This window comes from Antennarius striatus, chromosome 2 (genome assembly GCF_040054535.1).
Source record: "Antennarius striatus isolate MH-2024 chromosome 2, ASM4005453v1, whole genome shotgun sequence".
Classification (NCBI taxonomy): Eukaryota; Metazoa; Chordata; class Actinopteri; order Lophiiformes; family Antennariidae; genus Antennarius; species Antennarius striatus.
In genome coordinates, this window is record NC_090777.1 from 24,820,450 (window position 1) to 24,840,317 (window position 19,868).

Consider the following 19,868-nt stretch of genomic DNA (forward strand, 5'->3'; position numbering starts at 1 on the left):
AGTCAATTTGGAAAATATTGTCAGGGTAGTATTGATGGGTCCATGCATGGGTTCACCTCTGGTGCTCCAGCTACCTCTCTGCACCAAAAACTCAAAATTGCCCCTAAATGTGATTGGTTGCTTGGCTTTCTACGTGTCCTGTGATGAACCAGTGACTTCTCCAGTCTGTGCCACGCCTCTTGCTCAGTGTCATCTCTGTAAATTACTTGTTAAAATTGAGTCTGTAGCGTTTGTATTATTACTGGCACCAGTCATGATAGTGGATTCAATTATCAGTAAATCAGCATCCCCCAATTTCTGCAGCTGCAGAATTTCTGCGTCAAAGTTCCAAAGGTAGCCGAAGCCGGTATTTTCCCAATTTCGGATGTGTAGTGAATGGAACACGACTTTAAATCTACAGTATATCTTGAAAGATAAGATAACTGTGTTTGTTCTTGGGGGTTCCTTGTTGTGGTCAGTGATCATGTCCTGATAAGGACATGAAAAGTCTGACTCATTAAGCTGTTCTTCTTTGTGGCTCTCATTCCTATCCTGACTCCATCTAGGATCACAACGTTTGATGTAACGGATATTTAATCAGCTTTAATTAGTCTGGGACAGTATTCTTGGGGGAGATCTCAGATAGTTTGGGTAGGGCACGTTTTCTGACAACTGTTTCCTTTGTAGTCTCCAGTTGTGTAAATAAACTGACTAACTGTAGCTCCAACATTATCAGTTACAAGCACCTAAATGCTAAAGACGTATATCGCCAGGGCTTCTTAAAGTAGGTATTCTCCTTTTACTGCAAGCCAATCAACAGCCAATCAAGACCTGTGTTAGAAAATCATCCTTTTCACAAGGGCCCCCCTTTTAAAGCCACCAGTGTTTCAAAGCGGCCCAGAGGCCTCCTCCGTTGACATTTCAGAGTGTGTTACACGGTGTAACCGCAACCAAAGCAGTGGAAGAATGGATGAGTCACCACAAATCAGCACATGGTCATTGCTGGCAGTGCCACCGCAGAAAGGATTACTTCTGTTTAAGAAAAAAATATGGTTCTCATGGTGCACAGTTCTTTCCATTTTGGAGAGAAAACAGGAAGCAGCTCCTCCCAATGTCACAGTAAAGCCCCAGGGTGGGATGTGAAGGGGTGGAACTGTGTTTGGTTCATAGGATGTCCTCTTTATTTGGTCGGACGAGGACAAGTCATTTCTGACATGACCTCTACTCCCTTATGCTGACATGCAAGCCAACTTCCTGGTGTGTTTCCAGACAGACACTGCTTGTTCTCATTAGAGAGCAGAATCCACAGGGTCTGTTGTCTCATTGTCCAGCATGTGGATGGTAATGATTAATGGACAGAATCTGTGTTGGCGTTTATAGCTCCTCATAAAACCGTGACAACAACTCAACTGGCTGCTATCTTGGCTTCTTTATTATGTTTATTTCATTTATATTTTCCACACGCTGGAAGAAATCAATTCTATTTCCTTTATATTCTGAACTCAGTCATTTCCTGCTTCTCCCTCTCTGACTGACACTTTCTATTTTCTTACTTCCAGTCATTTCCTGAAATGCTTACCTCTCGGCACCTGCCTGGCTAACTCGATCATTCTTTCTGGTCCTTGTGTCACTTTTCCCATTCATTCCATGGCCTTTGACCCCCATGACCTCTGTGCCTTGTCTCTTTGTTCCTTACCCCTCATCGCTTCAATAGAACATTGGTTTTACTAGTCGTAACCGGGGAAAATATACAGTAAGCTCTCAAGCTCGTCCTACTGTTTTTTATGCTGTAATTCCTTTTCTCTTATCTTTGGCACACTCTGCTGTCACCTGCTCCACTCACTTATGCACTCACATTTCCAAAAACAGTCTCAGATAACATTCCAAGGAAGCTTGGGTATGCAGCGTTAGAATCCAGCCACTCTGTTTTTCCAGGGTTTGTGCAGGCGTCTCCCAGTGTATTTTGGATGGAAAATGATGGGCTTGTTCCATTGAGTAACACAGTAATTCATTACACTTGAGTGACAGTTAGCACTTGCATTTGCAGGTGAAAACATCTTCATAAAGATATGCTGGAATGGCACACAGTGTGGATTTAATAGTAAAAATTTTGCAGCTGGTGCATCCCAGTGACTTAAACCATCTGTTTTACAGAGTTGCAACAACAATGACTGTAAAAAGTGCTTTCTATGCACAAATGTAGTGCTTGATGCTTACATTGCAAGCCGTAGGAGAGCACAACAGGTCAAGCTTAAAAGTGAAGCCAGAAGTTATTTCAAAGTGATCTCCAGAGGCCAATGAATGGACTCGGAGACAGGGCTACTTGGCTGGCCACCAAAAACAGGGTTAAGCAGCAGGGACCTGTCTATGCAAGTTAAGCCAAGGCAGCTGGCATATGAACACATCACACTAAGAGAGAGAGAGACACAGAGAGAGAGAGAGAGAGAGAGAGAGAGAGAGAGAGAGACAGAGAGAGAGAGAGAAATGGTGAGAAAGAAAGGGAGATGAGAAAGTGTGAGAAAGGTATAGTTTCTGCCTTGTACGTGGAGGCTCTTCTTCACTGCCTTGCTTAATGGTCCAGTCGGTGCTGGGCCAATGCCTTGGGGTTGAAGGTCAAACCCAATGCGGCTTGGCTTTAAAGGCCAGCCTGGGTGCAGTACTCAATCAGGTCTTTGTCTTCTGCATAGGCCCCTATGTGTTCAGAGGGGGCCCACTGCACAAAGCCACCACAGTTCTACAGAACAGCTTTAATAGTGAAATAAGTTGTGAATTAAATGTGTGGAATGTTACTTTTTTCATCCCACTCATTATGCTCTGACTGTTTCATCACTCTTTGTGGCAGCGCCGCTTGACAAGGGGATTCCCCTCCCCGCTGGAAACAGTGGGTGATGTAGAGGAGGACTGGCCTCGTAGTCAAAGAGGTGCTCGTTAGCGATGGGGCACAACACGGCCCCGAAATCAAAGGATCTCAGGAGGGGCGTCCCACACTCACAAGTGCATGACGCCCAAGCAGGGAGTTCAGAGAGAATCAGACTACAGGCTACTGTTGACCCAACAGCCAGTCTTAAGAGTACGTGGGTCAAATGGGGAACTTTGATGTTGCCTCAAAAATCAGGGTTTACAGTCTTCCCCAAGAGTCTGACAGCAAGTCTACGAAGCCAGAACTCAGTCACCCTTTTTGGTAGCTTTGAAGTCTGCAGACTGTTGTTACAGGTTTAGGTTTACTTTACATAACTAAAGCCTTTCCTCACGAGGAATGGGATGTGATGTAGTGCCAAAGTTGTGAATAAGAGAATTCAGCCATTCAGCTTGTTATGACAGCTGTTTAACAGCCAAAGTTAAAGCAACGCAGTGTAATGCAACAAGAATAAATAGACAGATAAATACTTTATTGACCCCAAAGGTTGAACCATGTTCCTTGACTACATCACAGAGAACACACAAACTGAGTGTCAATCTGACACATCTTAGACTTTGAATGAAATAGTTCCTGAAATACATGATAAATGTCTGCTTATAATGTGGGTCAAATTACCATTTTCAGAGGGAAAGGGAGTGTTGATTGGTTTTCTGCAAAAAGATTTATTGTTTGCACATATTTGAGCATGTGTGCTTGTGAGTAGCATCTGGCTGCAAGGAGCCAAGTAAATATCGACTTCCTCCTTAAACTCACACTACCAGTCTGAATTCAGAGGCAGGCCTGTCCCAACAAAGCATTGGCTGGATTTGTCAAAATGCTACAGACCAAGGCTATTTTAAGTTTCAGTTTCAGTTTGTAAGCCTGTGAAAATGTAATATCACAGCTCAGATCTCTATGAAGAATGATATACTCCTCTAGCTCCTCAAGGTGTTGTATGGAAATAGTGAAGTGGACATGCTTTCACGAGCTGACTGTATGACTGTACTAATGTTAGGTTTTTACAAGATTAGAATGAAAAAACCGTGAAGCTATGAAGTCGAAACGCTGAGGAAACACTTGAATTTTTGAGATGTGGAGTTGAAAATAGCACTAAACTGCTGATGACTTTTTACCAGTTCATTTAAAAAAGATTTGTCTGACATGATGGCCTGTCCTAACCGACACATGTAGAAAGTGGATTTGCTCCAAATTATTAGGGGTAAGGTGCATTTTTACCTTCTGGCTTCAGGATGTCCGTTAAGGACTTGGTGTTTTATCACGTCTTAATATTTCAGTCTATTGTATATTTGGTGTATGTCTCCATACAGAGAGGAAGACGAGCCTCAATGCTTTAATTTAATGTTTCTATTTGCGTTTGTGGGCGCTGGCGTTCCTGTGGCGGCGTGTGCATCTTGTTCAGACTCTTGTGCAGTGCGATTCTGTGTTGGTTGGTTTTAGCAGAGACTCAACCACATTTAAGATGCGGAAATAGAATCCTTGACTTGGCTCTCATTTAAGCCACAGTGACGCTCTTCAGTTTTCACTTTCTGAAATATTTGACCAAAGGCTTCCTGAGGAAAATCCTTTCCAAACATTTCCCCATTTTCATTGTTTTTAATAAATTTAATAGCTTATATATGGAGTATTATGTGTGAGCAGCAGATGGTCATTATTGCAGAGCCTGTGGTCATTGGCTGTTGCCGTGTGATTCAGTTGACAGACTCTCCTCTCCTTGCTTCTAGTTTATTACAGAGCTCTTGTCAACTTCACCAATTCCCTGATCTACGGCCCTGAGCTGGAGGACATCTTCTCGCCAGCCTTTAATGAGATCTCTGAAGCAGTGGTGGATACGGTATGTCCTGTTCACGTAGCATAAACTGCTGAATAAGATGAGCCTAAGGCTACCTTATATGGTTCAGGTATGCTAGGTTTTGCCCAGTGTGTTTGACCTGATATCTGAGAATAAAATCCAGGCTTGTTTATTTCATCTTGCCTGAATTCTCTCTACAGCTTGAGTCCGAGTACAACAAGATTTCTGGGGTCCAGACAGTCAGCGTGGTCCTCATTAAGTAAGAACACTAAATCTCTCCAGACATCCTGCAGCTGGTGCTGTCCGGTTGTCTTACTAAGTGACGTGTTGTGCTCAAAGTTAACCCAGTAACTCATCAGGAACACTCCGCCCAGCTCATGGCCTCACCACACTTCTTCTTGCTCTTTGCAGGAAGATGATAAGAGACGATGGCGTGGACGTTTTTGTGGAGTTGGATGTTGGATCTGAATACGACAACGACGAACAAATCCGCAGCGTGCTCTACAACGTGGTGAAGGAGGGAGCGATCGCCTCCTACATCACATCAGTCCAAGGCTTTCAGTTCAGAAGACTCGGGGAAGGTAAGGCATCAACAAAGAGGAACGCCACCTGACACGGCCATGACCTGATGGACTCTGAGGCTACGCAACAGTTTCTGCCCGTTTACAGCAAACTGTTGTCAACTAGAGCAGCAGGCAGCACCTTTGACATGTCCCTCTGGTTTCTAGTTAAACCTGCGCCTCGAGTGGAGCCTATAGCGGTGCCAGGTTTGTACTGAGCCATGTCTGTTGCATGGTGCCTGAGCCGACTGTACTGTAGAAGATGATCGTAGACACATTTCAAAGGACAGTCGAGCGTTTGTGATGTCGATATTTTATGAAGACCTTTATTTTGTGTAGTGTACAAGTGTACAAGCAATGGTCTTGTGGTTTTGCATGGGAGCACCAATGTAAAATACATTTTTGTGTATTTTTCCCAAGTGCAGTGTCTCACAGTAAGTTAGAAAGACCTTTGCATGGCATGAGTTTGATTAGCAGTGCTGTTCACCGCAATCTTCAACCCGCTTCTGATTCACACATACGCCACCAATCGTTCACGAGCATGGCAACCGAAGAACAGATCAGGAGCTTCTGTGAACTCAGGTGTAGTTGAAACCTTCTCAGTGTTTTCATAAAACAAAGAAAAAAAAATAGTGACTTTATGTCGGTATGTCAAGAGCACAAGTGCACTTTGAGGGTTTGTTTACTTTTAAATTCACCTCACATTAATGATCAGAGAGAGATAAACAAAAAGTCACTCATTATTAGTATGTTAGTGGCATGAACTAGTAGCCCAGGAAGCACCACGTAGTGCAGCAGTGACTTAAAGTCATGGGGGAGTCAATGATCCATAGGAAGGGGTTGTTGGTTGTCTGTAATCATGGCTTCTGCCTCGGTTTCAGAACTGAACTGTTAAAGGACGTGATGAAGGTGATTTCAGTTATCAAATCAACAGATTATCTTTCTCAATCTACTTAACGGCAATCATTTTTAAGTACAGAAAATTTTCATATCGACATGCAGTATATTGTAATATTTTCTGGTATATCATGATAAGCACGATTCCCCTCATCACACGCACAGAAATTGTAGAAATTGGGCCATATATTTTTACTCTGATTTATCATTCACTTGACAAGAGTAACATCAATGCAAAATTCTTTATGCTTTGCAATAAAAAATTTTTTCAGTCATTTTTTTTATTTATTGGATTGAACAGTCGGAGAAATTTGTTTGGGGGGGTTGACATGGGAACCAGATTGCTGCAAGGATACGAGGATCAATATGAAATAGTAAAGTGTCTCGTCATGTCCTTAAAGAATGGGTCTACCTCAGTGAACGTCTTTCCGGAACACATCTGGGACCAGAATGACTTCTGGGTCAGAAGTTAGTGAGACATTAACAAAGTTTTCAGACTGTACGACTTCTCTTGAGATGCAACACAAAGCACATTCGCTGGAACACTTTTACAACATGTGTTGGTATACTGTTTCATCACACACCCCTTCTACCAACCTACTACCTACCTACCTGCCTACTGACCGACACCCAACAGAAGTAGCCTAACGGGTAATGATCTGGGGATGCTGTAGTTTGTCACCTCGCTGTATTTGTGCTTTGTTATGACTGTAGTGTAGTGGAGTGGACTGTAGTGGACTGTAGTGGACTGTCATGTATCGGCCGTACTACAATCCTGGCTTGCATGTGTAGCTCAACAGCACTCCCCCCTCCTCTTCCCCTGTGCATCTCTTAGTAACCCCCGGCATCAGACCCTGCATGGCCGATGAGCACAGATGTGGTGATGGGACATGCATCCTGTTGGAATACCTGTGTGACAACAGGCCTGACTGCAGGGACATGAGTGATGAGACCGGATGTGGTGAGTGGCTTTAGCCTGGTCAGGACCTTGTAACCCTGTCGGCTGTAGCATGGCGTAGTGGCCTGTTGTGAGATTATAGTAACACCTCCAAACCAACCGTTTGTCCTCATTCTAAGTGTAATCAGAAGTTTGTTTTAGACGCAAGAGGGCCACGCCCACCAGTCTTCACCACCTCTCCCGCCACAACCACTACCCCGATCCCCACCACCACCAAGAGGCCCAGACCACCTGGACCCTGCAGAGCGGATCAGGCCACGTGCCAGAGCGGCGAGTGTATCCCGCGTGACTACATCTGTGATGGCGAGAGGGACTGCTCGGATGGAAGCGACGAGCTCAGATGTGGTACGTAGCGTCGAACAGGGGTGCAGCCTCGGGTGACGTCAGGTCCTCAAATTATCCTCTTTATCCTCTCCTCACAGGAACTCCGTCACCCTGTGAACCCAATGAATTCAAATGTAGAAACGGCCGCTGTGCCCTCAAACTTTGGCGTTGTGATGGAGACAATGATTGTGAGGATAACTCAGATGAGACAGACTGCCGTAAGTCGACACCTTTTAAACAGTGAATAATAGTCTTCTACTGTTTTACATATTTCTCTTGACTTTCCACGTACTGTACATTTGATAATTATAATTGAATCCCTTTGCTATTATCATTATTACTATGAGATGGCTACTGCTGTTTAATACTGCTGTTTAAGCCCAGTTGGACACGAAAGTCGTAAACAGGAATCAGTTGCTTCAAATCACAACTTGTCCATTTGAGCCTCGGTTGGGTGAACTAGACCCAAAGTAGCAAATCTCTACGCTAGGCTAAACTAATTTATTTTTTAAACTTCTCATGTGTCGTGTTGATGAATCAATGCAGTGGTTACTAATGAAAAATGGTTGCAAATCTTACCAGCTACCAAAGGTCCTGACGACAGATGTGCTCCTGAGCAATTTGAATGTCTGAGCGATCGAACCTGCATCCCAGCAAGTTACCAGTGTGATGAAGAGCCCGACTGCCCCGACCGCTCCGATGAGTATGGCTGCAGTAAGTCTGGCACCAAAGCGAGACACACAAAAATCTCTTCAAGAGAACTGAAAGGGAACTGTTCCTCTATAATGGGGCATTGTTTGACTCATTTATGGGCTGGCCCTCCAAACTCCACTCTCAAGTCAGACTTTTTTTGTACATTCAATTTGTGGTGAAGAATTCTCCTCCTCCCTACAGCACCTCCATCGGTGACCAGCCCACCAGAGGAGTCTGTTCAGGCGGCGCGGGGGTCGACAGTGACGTTCACCTGCCAGGCGGTCGGCGTGCCGACACCAATCATTACCTGGAGACTCAACTGGGGACATATTCCAGTCAGCGGCAGGTGGGTGTGAAGGGAAGTTCTCCACCCTGCTGATGTTTTATGATCTATACTATTATGTTTATGTACTTATTTGGACATTAAAGATTATTCAATTCATGCAAAATGCATGCTATACAGGGTTTTTGGAATGGATTTTTTTTTATGCGACTTTCAGTGCTGCCTCCAACAAAACATCTGCATCTAATGAAAGTCTCTTTGAATTAGCAACATACCACATATGGAAGTAGAACTGTTAGCGTTGCAACGTCAGTAACTTCAGCTGCTGCCTATAAAGCATGTTCAGGTTATTGTACTTACAGTTGAATTATGTAGGCTATTTGTATGTACAGTGTTTACGTAGACTGTTACAGTCAGAAACAGGAGGATTTCTATCCTGACCCATGCCATCGTTGACAAAAGTGATGATTTGTGATCTGCTGCCTCTCAACCAACGCAAATTACACCCAACCACAATGTCTGTCTCTGCCAGATTTAAGTTTTTGAAACACTATTAGTCTGGATCTTTCCTTGAGCCCAGTGTTCTTGTGAGACCCTACCAGATCTCCCTGGATCACAGACTCCCTGGATCCCACCCAAAATGGGTCTTCAACCCATTTTGGGTGGGATTCTTTGAGGTGCCTCACTTTGCAAGTTGTTACAGTCACCTCCATCCAGACATTGGCCCTTGGTTGGAACTCATTGGTGGGATTAGGTAACACATCCGGGCCAGGAATGTCTTCATATTCCTCAAGATGAGGTCAAAAGGTGTTGTAGCCTGATTGATTGTTTTTGTTCCCAGGATCTCCATGACCAGCGAGAACGGCCGAGGCACCCTTACCATTCGTGATGTGAAGGAGGCAGATCAGGGGGCGTACACCTGTGAGGCCATCAATGCTAAAGGACTGGTGTTCGGTATTCCAGATGGAGTTCTAACTCTTACATCAAGTCCAAATCCAGGTACTGGTCTCTCGCTTTCAGTCTTAAATCACCACCAGAAACCTGAAAAACATGTAGAAATGAGTTGACATTACTGTAAGAATTTGAAGGGACTTGCAAGCTGGGTCTTCATGTTTCCGTTAGGCAACTGTCCTGACGGTCACTTCAGTGTTGAAGGCCGTTGTGTGTCCTGCTTCTGTGCTGGAGTTGTCAAGAAGTGCAAGAACACTGGCCGCTACCGCAATCACATCAGTCTACGATTCACAGATGAGGAAGACTTTAAAGGTACTGAAAATGCTCATGAATAGGAATCTACATGAGCTAATTCACTGTCTGCTGAAGTCAGACTGAATAAATCTATTCTGGATATTTCCAGGTGTGAATGTCACCTACCCCTCCAGACCAGGCACTCCTCCTCTTTCCTCCACTCAGCTCCTCATTAACCCTGAGATGGAGGAGTTCCAACTCGTTGACCTATCGCGGCGTTTCCTCAACCTTGACTCCTTCTGGACCTTGCCTCGTCAGTTTCTGGGCAACAAGGTTGATATTAAAGTGGTTTTCTGTACAGCCTTTTTTTTGGTCAACTCATTAACAGATGTAGGTGTTAAAAACTGTTTTTATCCATCTTAGATTGACTCCTATGGAGGATCATTGAAGTACAAGATTCGGTACACGCTGGCCAGAGGTCTGTCTGAGGTTGTGGAGAAGCCAGATGTGATATTGGTTGGAAATGGACGCAGGCTTGTGTACCGCAGAGGCAACATCACCCCTGCCCAAGTGGTCAACCAAAAGGAGATCAAATTCACTGAAGTACGTCTTTCTTAAGAAAATATCTTTGACCAAAAACACCATCATGTGGCGGATGGGCATTGATGACGTCTTTGGTTGCTCTGTTGGTTTAGGACAACTGGCAGCACTCGAATGGTCGCTTTGTGAGCCGGGAAGACTTGATGATGACATTGGCTCACCTGGACAGCATCAGCATCCGCACCATCTATGACAACCACATGGTCAGTGTGGCACTCAGTGACATCGTCATGGATACCACCTCAGTGGAGTTCAGCACGCTGGGTCATGCTAAGGATGTAGAAGAGTGCAGGTAAGAAATAAAACTCTTGACCTTTAGCTAAGGATTGGAGACAGAGATGTGTCATTGTTATGTTTTGTGTTACAGCTATTATTCTCAAACATGCTGTGCTGTAATTAAGTTTGAATGCAAAGATTTGTTCTTGCAATTCATTATAAATCCCTGACAGCCACACAGCAATATAGCTCAATCAGAGAAGACTTTGTGTAAATAGATTTTGATTCTTCTCCTCTGTCTCAGCTTGTCTTTTGCCGTCAGTGAAAACCAATATGAATAAATACGCAGTTTTTGGCTGTGATCTCGTCAGCCACATCCAAACAATGTGTCATGAAACCAATGCCCATCATTTCAGATGTCCTCCTGGATATTCAGGCCTGTCCTGTGAGATATGTTCCCCTGGCTTTGAGCGTGTTCCTGGCGGACCCTATCTGGGCACGTGTGCTGGCTGTAACTGTAATGGACACGCCATTGCATGTGATCCAATCAGTGGACACTGTTTGGTAATAACCGCCTTTACCCGCTTCTTCATTGAACAACACTGACATTTATAGCTTATTGATTACAAGGAATTTTATTCCCGCCTACATGAAACAGAACATATTCACTTTCTTGTCTTAACAAGAAGATAGTTCCATTTGGCGATTAGCTGAGAGTAAAGAAATGAGTCACGACCGCTGATGGGCTTTTTCAAAGGCTCGCTCTTTCCTGTCTGTGGGTCGTCATGTTGGGTTTAACAACCTCTGAGTCTACAGTTACAGTATAGGAGTTTAGCAGCTGCTATCTGTACATCCAATGTACTGCAAACAAAAGTATATTTATCAGGATGTCAGTGTTCCTTTGAGTCCATTCTGCATAGCTACATGTCAGAAAATGATTTTCTGTCTTCTGGACACCACAGAGCTGCCAGCACAACACAGAGGGCCCTCAGTGTGACAAGTGTCGCTCAGGCTACTTTGGTGACCCGAGACGGGGTCGCCCCGATGACTGCAAGCCCTGTCCATGCCCGTATTATGAGACTACACGGCGGTAAGGTCACGGACTACACACACGGGCATCAGAATGGCCTGTTTCGCCCAAGCTACTGTAGATATTTCATGGCTTTTCAACTGTGTAGGTTTTCGGACACCTGTTTCCTGGATGTTGACCAGCAGCCAACATGTGACGCGTGCAGACCTGGTTACACAGGAAGACGCTGTGAAAAGTGAGGCAAATGATATAAACAAGTACACCTTTACAGATAAAACAGTTTGAAGGTGCAGGAATATCTATCACAACTTTACTAATTCCAAGTTGCATGGAAGCAAAGTTTGAAGAGAGCAAATACAAGCAGACTCACTGCAATGAATAGGTCACCATAACAATTAATGTCGTTATGGAATTCCAGGTGCGCTGCTGGTTACCATGGTAACCCCCTCCTACCAAGTGGAAAATGTGTTCCTAACCGTGAGTACATGCACCAGCATTTCAGAAGCCCTTCGATTGAGGGCATTTTATGAGAAGGAGGAGCTGCTACTGGATTGTTTTACCTCCTCGGTCTTTCAGCAAGAGGAGGCCCTAGTTGTGTGTAATCATTACCTTAGTGTGTTTTTTTTCCTGCTGCTATCGCAGGCAGTGTGTGGTCATGTCTCAGGTATGCAGGATGGTTGGATCACTCCCAGGTGTGCTTTTCTTTTTCCCCATATGTCATCTTCGGTGTTCTCCCCCTACAGAAGGTGCCACGTGTGATAACAGAGGAGTTATTAGCTCCACCAGCAGACCATGCAGCTGCAAGGTACATGTAGATATAAAAAATATACAGACACACTGTATGGTTAACTGCTAAGTCACATTTATAACCACTTAGTGTGATATTTTGTACATTTTTAGTTTGTGAGGATTTTATTTGTTTCATCCTCTATGAAAGAACTGAGATCTCAATGAGTTTGTGTTTCTCTGTGCATAAAGAACAACGTGGCAGGCACTCTGTGTGACGAGTGTAAAGCCGGCTTCTTCCACCTATCAGAGGACAACTCGGAAGGCTGTCTACGCTGTTTCTGTATGGGCGTCACCCAGAAATGTGCCAGCTCCACTTGGAATAGAGATCAGGTAGCCAACATATTTTTTCTATCATGGTTTGACTTCAATCAGTGAATAATTTAATTGCTGAAGGTAATAAAAAGCAAATAGCGTTTGTACCCTAATGGGGTCACATCTGGATCTTGCATGTATGCTATCAGGTGCGAGGAGGCATCAACGGACAGCTCTTCTCTCTCGCCAACGGCGCCAACACCAAAACTATCTCTGAAGGCATCTTCCAGAGGGGTGGCTCTGAAATTGTCTACCGCTCCTTCTCCAGTGTCCCCAGTGACATCTACTACTGGGTTCTGCCTGAGAGCTTTCGAGGAGATAAGGTGAGAAGACAACAATGAAGAAGCAAAAGCGAGGAAGGAAACAGGAAAAAAAAGCGTGAATGTCTCGTGTCTCAACATGTTTTGAAGCTGCACTCATCCGCACAGCAGGCGTCCTTTGAAGCTTTTGGCTTGAATTCATAGTCAAGACCAACATGAGTGTCTTGTGACTCCCCCACCCCAACAGGATCATAGGGGTGAAATACCTTTCCACTATTCAGTGTTGTTAAGGTGAGCTTCTTCTTTCACCATGTTGCTCTCAGGTGACGGCTTATGGTGGGGAGCTTCGCTACACTGTGCGCTTTGAGCCATTCCAGCGCTCGTTGATGATCGACGGTCAGCCGGATGTGGTTCTCCAGGGCAACGGCATCTTCCTTGAACACTACTCTCAAACCAGACCCATCGCCCGTGTTCCACAAGCCATCAGCGTGACCTTCAGAGAGGTGCTTTTCATTGTTCATGGAGCTGAATCCCCTCACGGCATGAGAAGAATAACACGTCTTTTTTGTCCTCCGACCTAATTTGTTGATAGTCTGCGTGGCGCCGAGCCGATGGGCAGCCATGCACCCGCGAGCACCTGCTGATGGCTCTGGCTGACACCACCGTCTTCATGATCAGGGCCTCCTACACCAACCAGATGGTTGAAAGCAGGTACGATTGAACGTGATACCAACAGTTTGGTTAACGGAGAATATAAAATGTGTAGTTAATGCTGTGTTTTTGTGCTACGCAGCATCTCAGACATCAGGATGGACATTGCTGTTCCTCAGACCACTGGTCATGAACGCGCCCTGGAGGTGGAAGAGTGTGCCTGTCCTCAGGGATACAAAGGACCATCTTGCCAGGTACACATTTTGAGTGTTTATCTTTAGACCCTTAACTGTTTAATAGGGTCTACTTTGTTTTCATGGAGATGGCTCAGCATCGGACTGAAGTATGATAGGAGTACCATTAATTATTGAGCAAACTGACAGTTTATATTAAAAGCCACTAGATTGTATTTTTTTGTTCAGCTTCACATTAAGAGGCAAATCTAAATTATTATAGAACATTCCTTAGGATTACAGGATATACAGGATATATAATTCATAGATCCTGTAATTATCGCTTGAGATCAATGAGTGAGTATAGTCTGATGCAGTAATCCACAATGTGCTGGTTTAAAATATACTTTTGTTAGAGGTAAACTTTATTCATGAAGTCTTCATTTATAAACAGAGCAATCAGGGATTTTGGTCTTGACAGGGGTTTCATTTAGTGCCATTCTGGTTTAGTTTAAGGCAGAGATACGCTCTAGCTTGTCTTGGATCAGTTTGTTTGCGTTGTCTCACCCGAGGCTTGTTCCCATCCCCTTGCAGGAGTGTGAAGACGGTTACACTCGCGCTGCCTCTGGCCTTTACTTGGGCACTTGTGAGAGATGTGACTGCAACGGTCACGCTAGCAGCTGTGACCCAGAGACCGGCAGCTGTCTGGTAGGTTTCACGCTACTCTTCTTGTCTCTGCTCTTTGACCCATCTTTCATCTTTGCAGTGGAATGCACTAATGGTTTCGTAACAAATCCAAACATGTGGAAGCACCCTCGCAACTGTTCCGTGAATCTTACGTCTTCTATAATTTTGTACGCCTTGATCAAAAGCAATGTCTCCACAACTCGGCTGGACCAAGGTGTGATCGCTGTCAGACTGGTTACTATGGAGACCCAGTAACAGGCGGTGCTCAGGCCTGCCAACCGTGCCCCTGTCCTGGAACCTCGTCCAGCAACCAGTGAGTTCATGTCTGTAAAGGCTCATTTATGCTCAACGATAAAGGTGGAGGGTACTGATACAGATCTCAAAGCCCTCATCGTACTTGTGCATCCGTTCTTCAAGCTTACAGTTGAAGGAGGGAGACCCTGGCCACAACTAATGAAGAAGAAAAGTGAAGTGTAAAAATAAAGACAGCCTGGCTGTTGCGATATTAGACTTCTTCACTGCCATCTTGTGGATTTTTTTAAAATTCCTGTCATTATAAAGTATTCTTCCATTTGAAATGGACTCATTGGCATTTGTGCATTGAGCACAAATGAGTCTTTTACCCTTGTGTCACTTTTATGCAGTTACTGTAACAATAGATTATGGAAATAAACATTTCAAATCCCATAATAAACCACTTGTGCACCTCTTTTTTGCAGATTCTCCTCCACCTGCTATCTGGATTCTGATGGTCAGCCAACCTGTGACAACTGCCCCCCCGGATTCACCGGCCGGCGCTGTGAAAGGTACACCCACCTCCCTCTCTGTCTACTTTCTCTTTTTCACTTTCTTTCTATCAGGGTCTCTGGACACTGCTCAGTGTTTGGGGTTACTGGGCAGCAAGGCGGTCATCAAGGTCTGCGGGGGCTGGCAATAGCAACAAGTGGTTTCATTCACAGGAAAGGGATGTAAAGCATGTCTGTGGTCTGCATCTCTCTTGATCCAGTTGCAGTTGTGTCAGTTGAAGGATGGGGGGGCATGAATTGGTGTCGCCCATTGTGACCTACCTGGAAGTTTAGCATTGTCCTGTTTTTCCAGTGCTGCTGGTGGAGATTGTCTCTTTTGATTTACTGATTTTGCAAAATGTACGAATGTCAAATAATGTAATGTGTTTTGTTGCAGTGTAAGGGGGATTTAGTGGTGGTCTATTTCTTAATTTGTGGAAATCACACATTAGTGACATAACAGTGTGTATGTCCTGAGGAAACTGTTCGGTTGGCTGTAGATCTTTTGCTTCCGTCTATCTTTAACTTTACCTCCAAAATCCTTTTGAGAGATGGCTTTCTGCTTCAGCTTTGCGCTTTGCTGGCAGCAACAATGTCAGGTGTTGGTATGTGATTTCTCTCCATGCACAGATCAAATATACCTTCTGGCTCTATGACATAAATGTAGACATGGCATTTATGAGGACTCTTGTCTGCCTAATTAATCTTTGCTCTGTAGGCAAAGATGATGTGGTGACTTTGACAAACTTTCAAATGATTATTTGAACATCTCTGCCTACATCATGCCTGATTCTGCTGTTTTGACATTAAGAGAGGAGAAGCCATCGGCAGACAGTTGTGGGGACCCCTTCCCAGAGAGGACAGTTGAAGGCCTTCTACCTTTTGGATGTGGAGCTGAACCAGTGTTCAATTTTAGCTTGGAGAAAGAGATAGTAGAGTATGGCAGTGGTGATGACGACGAGGACTTAGACGATGAGTGGCCTACCACTGTAGGAGCAACTTGGATTTCTACTACAACTTTGCCTTCTACTCCAACTCAACATCAAACTATTCATTCTACAAAAGTAACTAGGGTGGTTTTTGTCTCAGTGACTCCCAACAGATTAGCAAGCAGGCTCCCCCCACGCTTTACACCCAGCCCTGAGAACAGACACTCCAGCTTCCAGCATCTGCTCCGGATTCACCTGAACACCTTCAACCAACGCCTAAGCATGCTGGAAAGAAACACTCTTGATATGAAGGAGAGCATTAAAAGCGTAGCGGATGAACAGAATCATCTCAGCTCTCAGTTGAAGGAGCTCATTGCAATCCAATCTGCTGGGGAGAAGACCAAGAATGTTAATGAACTGGAGAAGAGCTACGTTGACATGGAGACCCGTCTGAGCAGACTGGAGGGAAGGCTGGAGATCTTGATTGATGGCTTCACTGCCTTGGCTCAGGAGATGAACAAGATGAAACGTGCTCGACACACTTCTCACTCGTACCAGGAAAGGAGGGCTCTGCCGTCAAACACCACAGTCCTTCAAATACCCCTGCAGTCAACACCTCTGGTTCCAATCACAACTTTGCCGACGGAAACTCCATTCTTCAGCAGAGCCACAGCACCCCAAAGCATTCCTACCCCAGCTCTCCCTGCTAAAAAAACCACTTCTGCTTCTCGGAGGGACAGAACTTTCAGGACATCAGCAGAAAAAACAAGACGACATCAGTCTGTCACTTCATCACCCAAACACTGGGCTTCAACAAGGTCAGCAATCAAGTTGAAAACCACATTGACTCCACCTAGGACTACTTCAAAAGCAACATCCCAAGCTACGGTGAAGTCTGAAGTAAAAAAAACAGATGGTAGAAGGTCCACTGTGAAAAACACAAACCCACCCCAAGTTAAAAAAGAAGGAACTATCACTAAATTTCAGTTGGAACCACCATCTCATAAATCGAATCCTGCAAAGGCCCGTCAAGAGAATAAAAAGGATCAGGCTTTACCTGTAAAAACCAATGGACGGAACAAGACTTTCAGATCAGACGCACCACTTCTAAAAGAAGTTCCAGAGGGTGGAGAGGCTCCGGAGTCCAATTCAAAGAAATTGTTAGAAAAACACAAGAGTAAATCTACCCAGAATGCGACAAAAATGGAGCGCAACTCGTTTAATAGGACAAAGTCTGTCACAAAGAGCATAGTCACAAGAAAACCTTCCAAAACCACGACTGAAAAGACGTCTGCAGAAAAAAGAAAACCAACTCCTCCTAAAAGGACGACCACTACTGCAAAGAAGTTGAAGCCATTGGTGAGAACAAGTTCAACTCCCCCCAAAACCAAGATTACCACTGCAAAGAAAGTTACAAAAAAACTCCAGAAGAAGAAGAAGAAGACAAAATCTCAATCACAGGTTTTGGACCTACTGAAGGTGTTAAGTGGAACTCACAAGTCTCAAAAGCGCAAAAACAATGGGAAGAGTTCTCTTCATGTAGTTGTGGGAAGGCTGGCCATTCCTATAAAGATTATCCCTGAGTACTAGGGCTGTGTTCAGTTTTTGTTTTTTTGTTTTTTCACATATATGTAAGCTCATTATCTATTTATGTCAATAGAAATTAATGAAGCGATTGAATTTATGAAATGGTGTACTTTTTAAAGGACTTTCCAAATGTTTGATATCATCCTGATATAAGGTTGTCATTTGGAAACTCAGATGTGTTTTATTATAGTCGTAATTATTGCACAAAATCCTTCCATGAAGCGATATGTTGGCATCCGTACCTCTAACGTATATATGGTTGTGTCATAGCCAGACTACCTCAACTTTCACAATCGTCACACACCAATACATAAATATCTAAGTATCCCCTCCAGCCATTCAGAAATTCAGAACGAGTCCAGCTGACTTTTTTCACATCTACCAGGACCTGGAGGAGTGAGGTCAGACACTAACACGGGATTAGATGATAGTGTTTCAGCAATAAAGAACCACTGCGTTCCAGACTAGACTGGTCCCTAACTGCCCACTAGTGGTCACACACACTACAGTAATAACGCATTAATATGAAAAGGTTGAAAGAGAAAAACAATCCATCATGTTGTTTAGTCAGTGTGATTGTTCTGCGTGACCAACTTGGCTCAAACCAATGGACACCTCATGACATTTGTTTCATTCATTGACTTCAGATGATGCTCTTCGATAATTTTGCTAGTTCATTTTCAAGTCAAAAATGTATGCGCAGCACATTCCCATTAGCTTCACGTGGACATCATTCTAATCAGCAAATCATACAATGCCAACATACTAATCACACAATGTTTGAAGCAGATAATCATCAAAGATTCAAGATAAAATGTTTAGCTTTCATATGTAGCTGTCTATATTTTCATTTTGATTTCATCATAAAAAAAAAGTTAAGTCTTACTGAAAATACACCATTCATCTTCTGGGAACAATGAATATCTGTGGTCAGTTTTATGGCCAGTAGTTGTAAGAGTGGAGGGTCTCCTTTCCTTTGTTTGGTGCATCACTGAAGAACTGTCCTATGGTGATATTATATGCTAGAAACATGCTGTTGTTGTTTAGCTGTTTATTGATGTTAGTTTGTTCAATATGACGTGAGACCATAATCTGTTGTTTCGTGTCAACCTGAGTTGTAATTCTTTTCTTCATGGCCTTTGATTATCTTGTTTTTATCTGTTTTCACTTACACGCACCTATCTTAATGTATTTGTTATTTCCCTATGATAAATTATTCGACAAGAGATATCCGTTCTCCTTCTGTAAATCTGGTTTTAAGAGACTTTAAATCTACTGCACATCTCAGGATTTACTTTGAAAATGGAGTCTGAAAACACATGTATAGCGTGGAAGTGTTCTTGTTGGCTGTTGACCAGTGGATCTACCAGAGGACAGGTGAGGTAAGACTGACAGCAGCTACTTTTAGGTCAGATTGCTTTTGTGCTGATGCCAGTTGCATTATTTGCTTGGGTAAAAAGCTTAACGCTTGGCAATGTTCCAATATTAAAAATAACTCACTTAGCATCTATTTGCACCTCTTTGAACGCTCTTTTTAACAGCTTTCGTTTTCCCTTTATTTCTTCGGATGCGCCTGTTCCTCAGGTTCAACGGTATGTCACATGACAGATGGACTCATCTGAGGCATGTTATTTTGGTCATCTTTCTTCGTCCGTCTTTTTTTGTTTTTTTACCCTTTTTTCTTTGGGGAACTGTTTACAGTTAAAGCTGAAGCTGGGTGTCTGTCATCATTAGGTCACGTGACTGAAAGACGAGTGTTGGTGGATGTGTCTGGACTTAGGAGATGAATATCTGTGTTCCTTTTCTGGATGAGACATTCCTTTGTTTTATGGTCGACCTCTTTGGGTCAAGAAGAGTTACAGAAGGTCATAATTCTTGAAGTGTCTCTTCTTTGTGCTCTGGGCTGAAACTCAGATCCTCCTCTGCATGAGACAAGAGTTAAACATGTATGTTTGATTTCAGATGTGCTGCTGGATTTACCGGAAACCCACTGGTTGGACAGAGATGTAGTGTTGGCAACAATGAAGTCAATGGTACAAACTGTGTTATATTATATAAATAGAATATTATTGTAGATAGATGGATGGACGGATAGACAGGTAGTGACTACCACCTCCTTTCACACTACAGGTAACTGCTATAGCTGTGACCAAAGAGGAAGTGAAGGCTGTAATGCTGGGGGGGTATGCCGTTGCAAGGTGATCAAACACACACGCACATACACACACACACACACACACACACACACACCATAACGGTGA

General features: G+C 43.9%; 1 protein-coding gene across 11 annotated transcripts in view; it reads left to right on the forward strand.

The window, feature by feature from the left end:
- hspg2 (heparan sulfate proteoglycan 2) overlaps window positions 1-19,868 on the forward strand; it is a 79,340-nt gene that overhangs the window by 28,419 nt on the left and 31,053 nt on the right. For all 11 annotated transcript variants that reach the window (XM_068306608.1, XM_068306644.1, XM_068306627.1 and 8 more), the window contains exons 4-31: window positions 4,621-4,730; window positions 4,889-4,947; window positions 5,100-5,269; window positions 6,981-7,106; window positions 7,245-7,448; window positions 7,526-7,645; window positions 8,010-8,141; window positions 8,322-8,466; window positions 9,245-9,402; window positions 9,526-9,666; window positions 9,758-9,921; window positions 10,012-10,191; window positions 10,284-10,480; window positions 10,821-10,968; window positions 11,367-11,494; window positions 11,583-11,669; window positions 11,853-11,911; window positions 12,178-12,239; window positions 12,413-12,553; window positions 12,685-12,858; window positions 13,119-13,298; window positions 13,388-13,506; window positions 13,589-13,700; window positions 14,214-14,327; window positions 14,492-14,619; window positions 15,026-15,112; window positions 19,570-19,640; window positions 19,738-19,805. In XM_068306608.1, coding sequence (XP_068162709.1) covers window positions 4,621-4,730; window positions 4,889-4,947; window positions 5,100-5,269; window positions 6,981-7,106; window positions 7,245-7,448; window positions 7,526-7,645; window positions 8,010-8,141; window positions 8,322-8,466; window positions 9,245-9,402; window positions 9,526-9,666; window positions 9,758-9,921; window positions 10,012-10,191; window positions 10,284-10,480; window positions 10,821-10,968; window positions 11,367-11,494; window positions 11,583-11,669; window positions 11,853-11,911; window positions 12,178-12,239; window positions 12,413-12,553; window positions 12,685-12,858; window positions 13,119-13,298; window positions 13,388-13,506; window positions 13,589-13,700; window positions 14,214-14,327; window positions 14,492-14,619; window positions 15,026-15,112; window positions 19,570-19,640; window positions 19,738-19,805 — 3,584 coding nt within the window. The remainder of the gene's footprint in view (window positions 1-4,620; window positions 4,731-4,888; window positions 4,948-5,099; window positions 5,270-6,980; window positions 7,107-7,244; window positions 7,449-7,525; window positions 7,646-8,009; window positions 8,142-8,321; window positions 8,467-9,244; window positions 9,403-9,525; window positions 9,667-9,757; window positions 9,922-10,011; window positions 10,192-10,283; window positions 10,481-10,820; window positions 10,969-11,366; window positions 11,495-11,582; window positions 11,670-11,852; window positions 11,912-12,177; window positions 12,240-12,412; window positions 12,554-12,684; window positions 12,859-13,118; window positions 13,299-13,387; window positions 13,507-13,588; window positions 13,701-14,213; window positions 14,328-14,491; window positions 14,620-15,025; window positions 15,113-19,569; window positions 19,641-19,737; window positions 19,806-19,868) is intronic.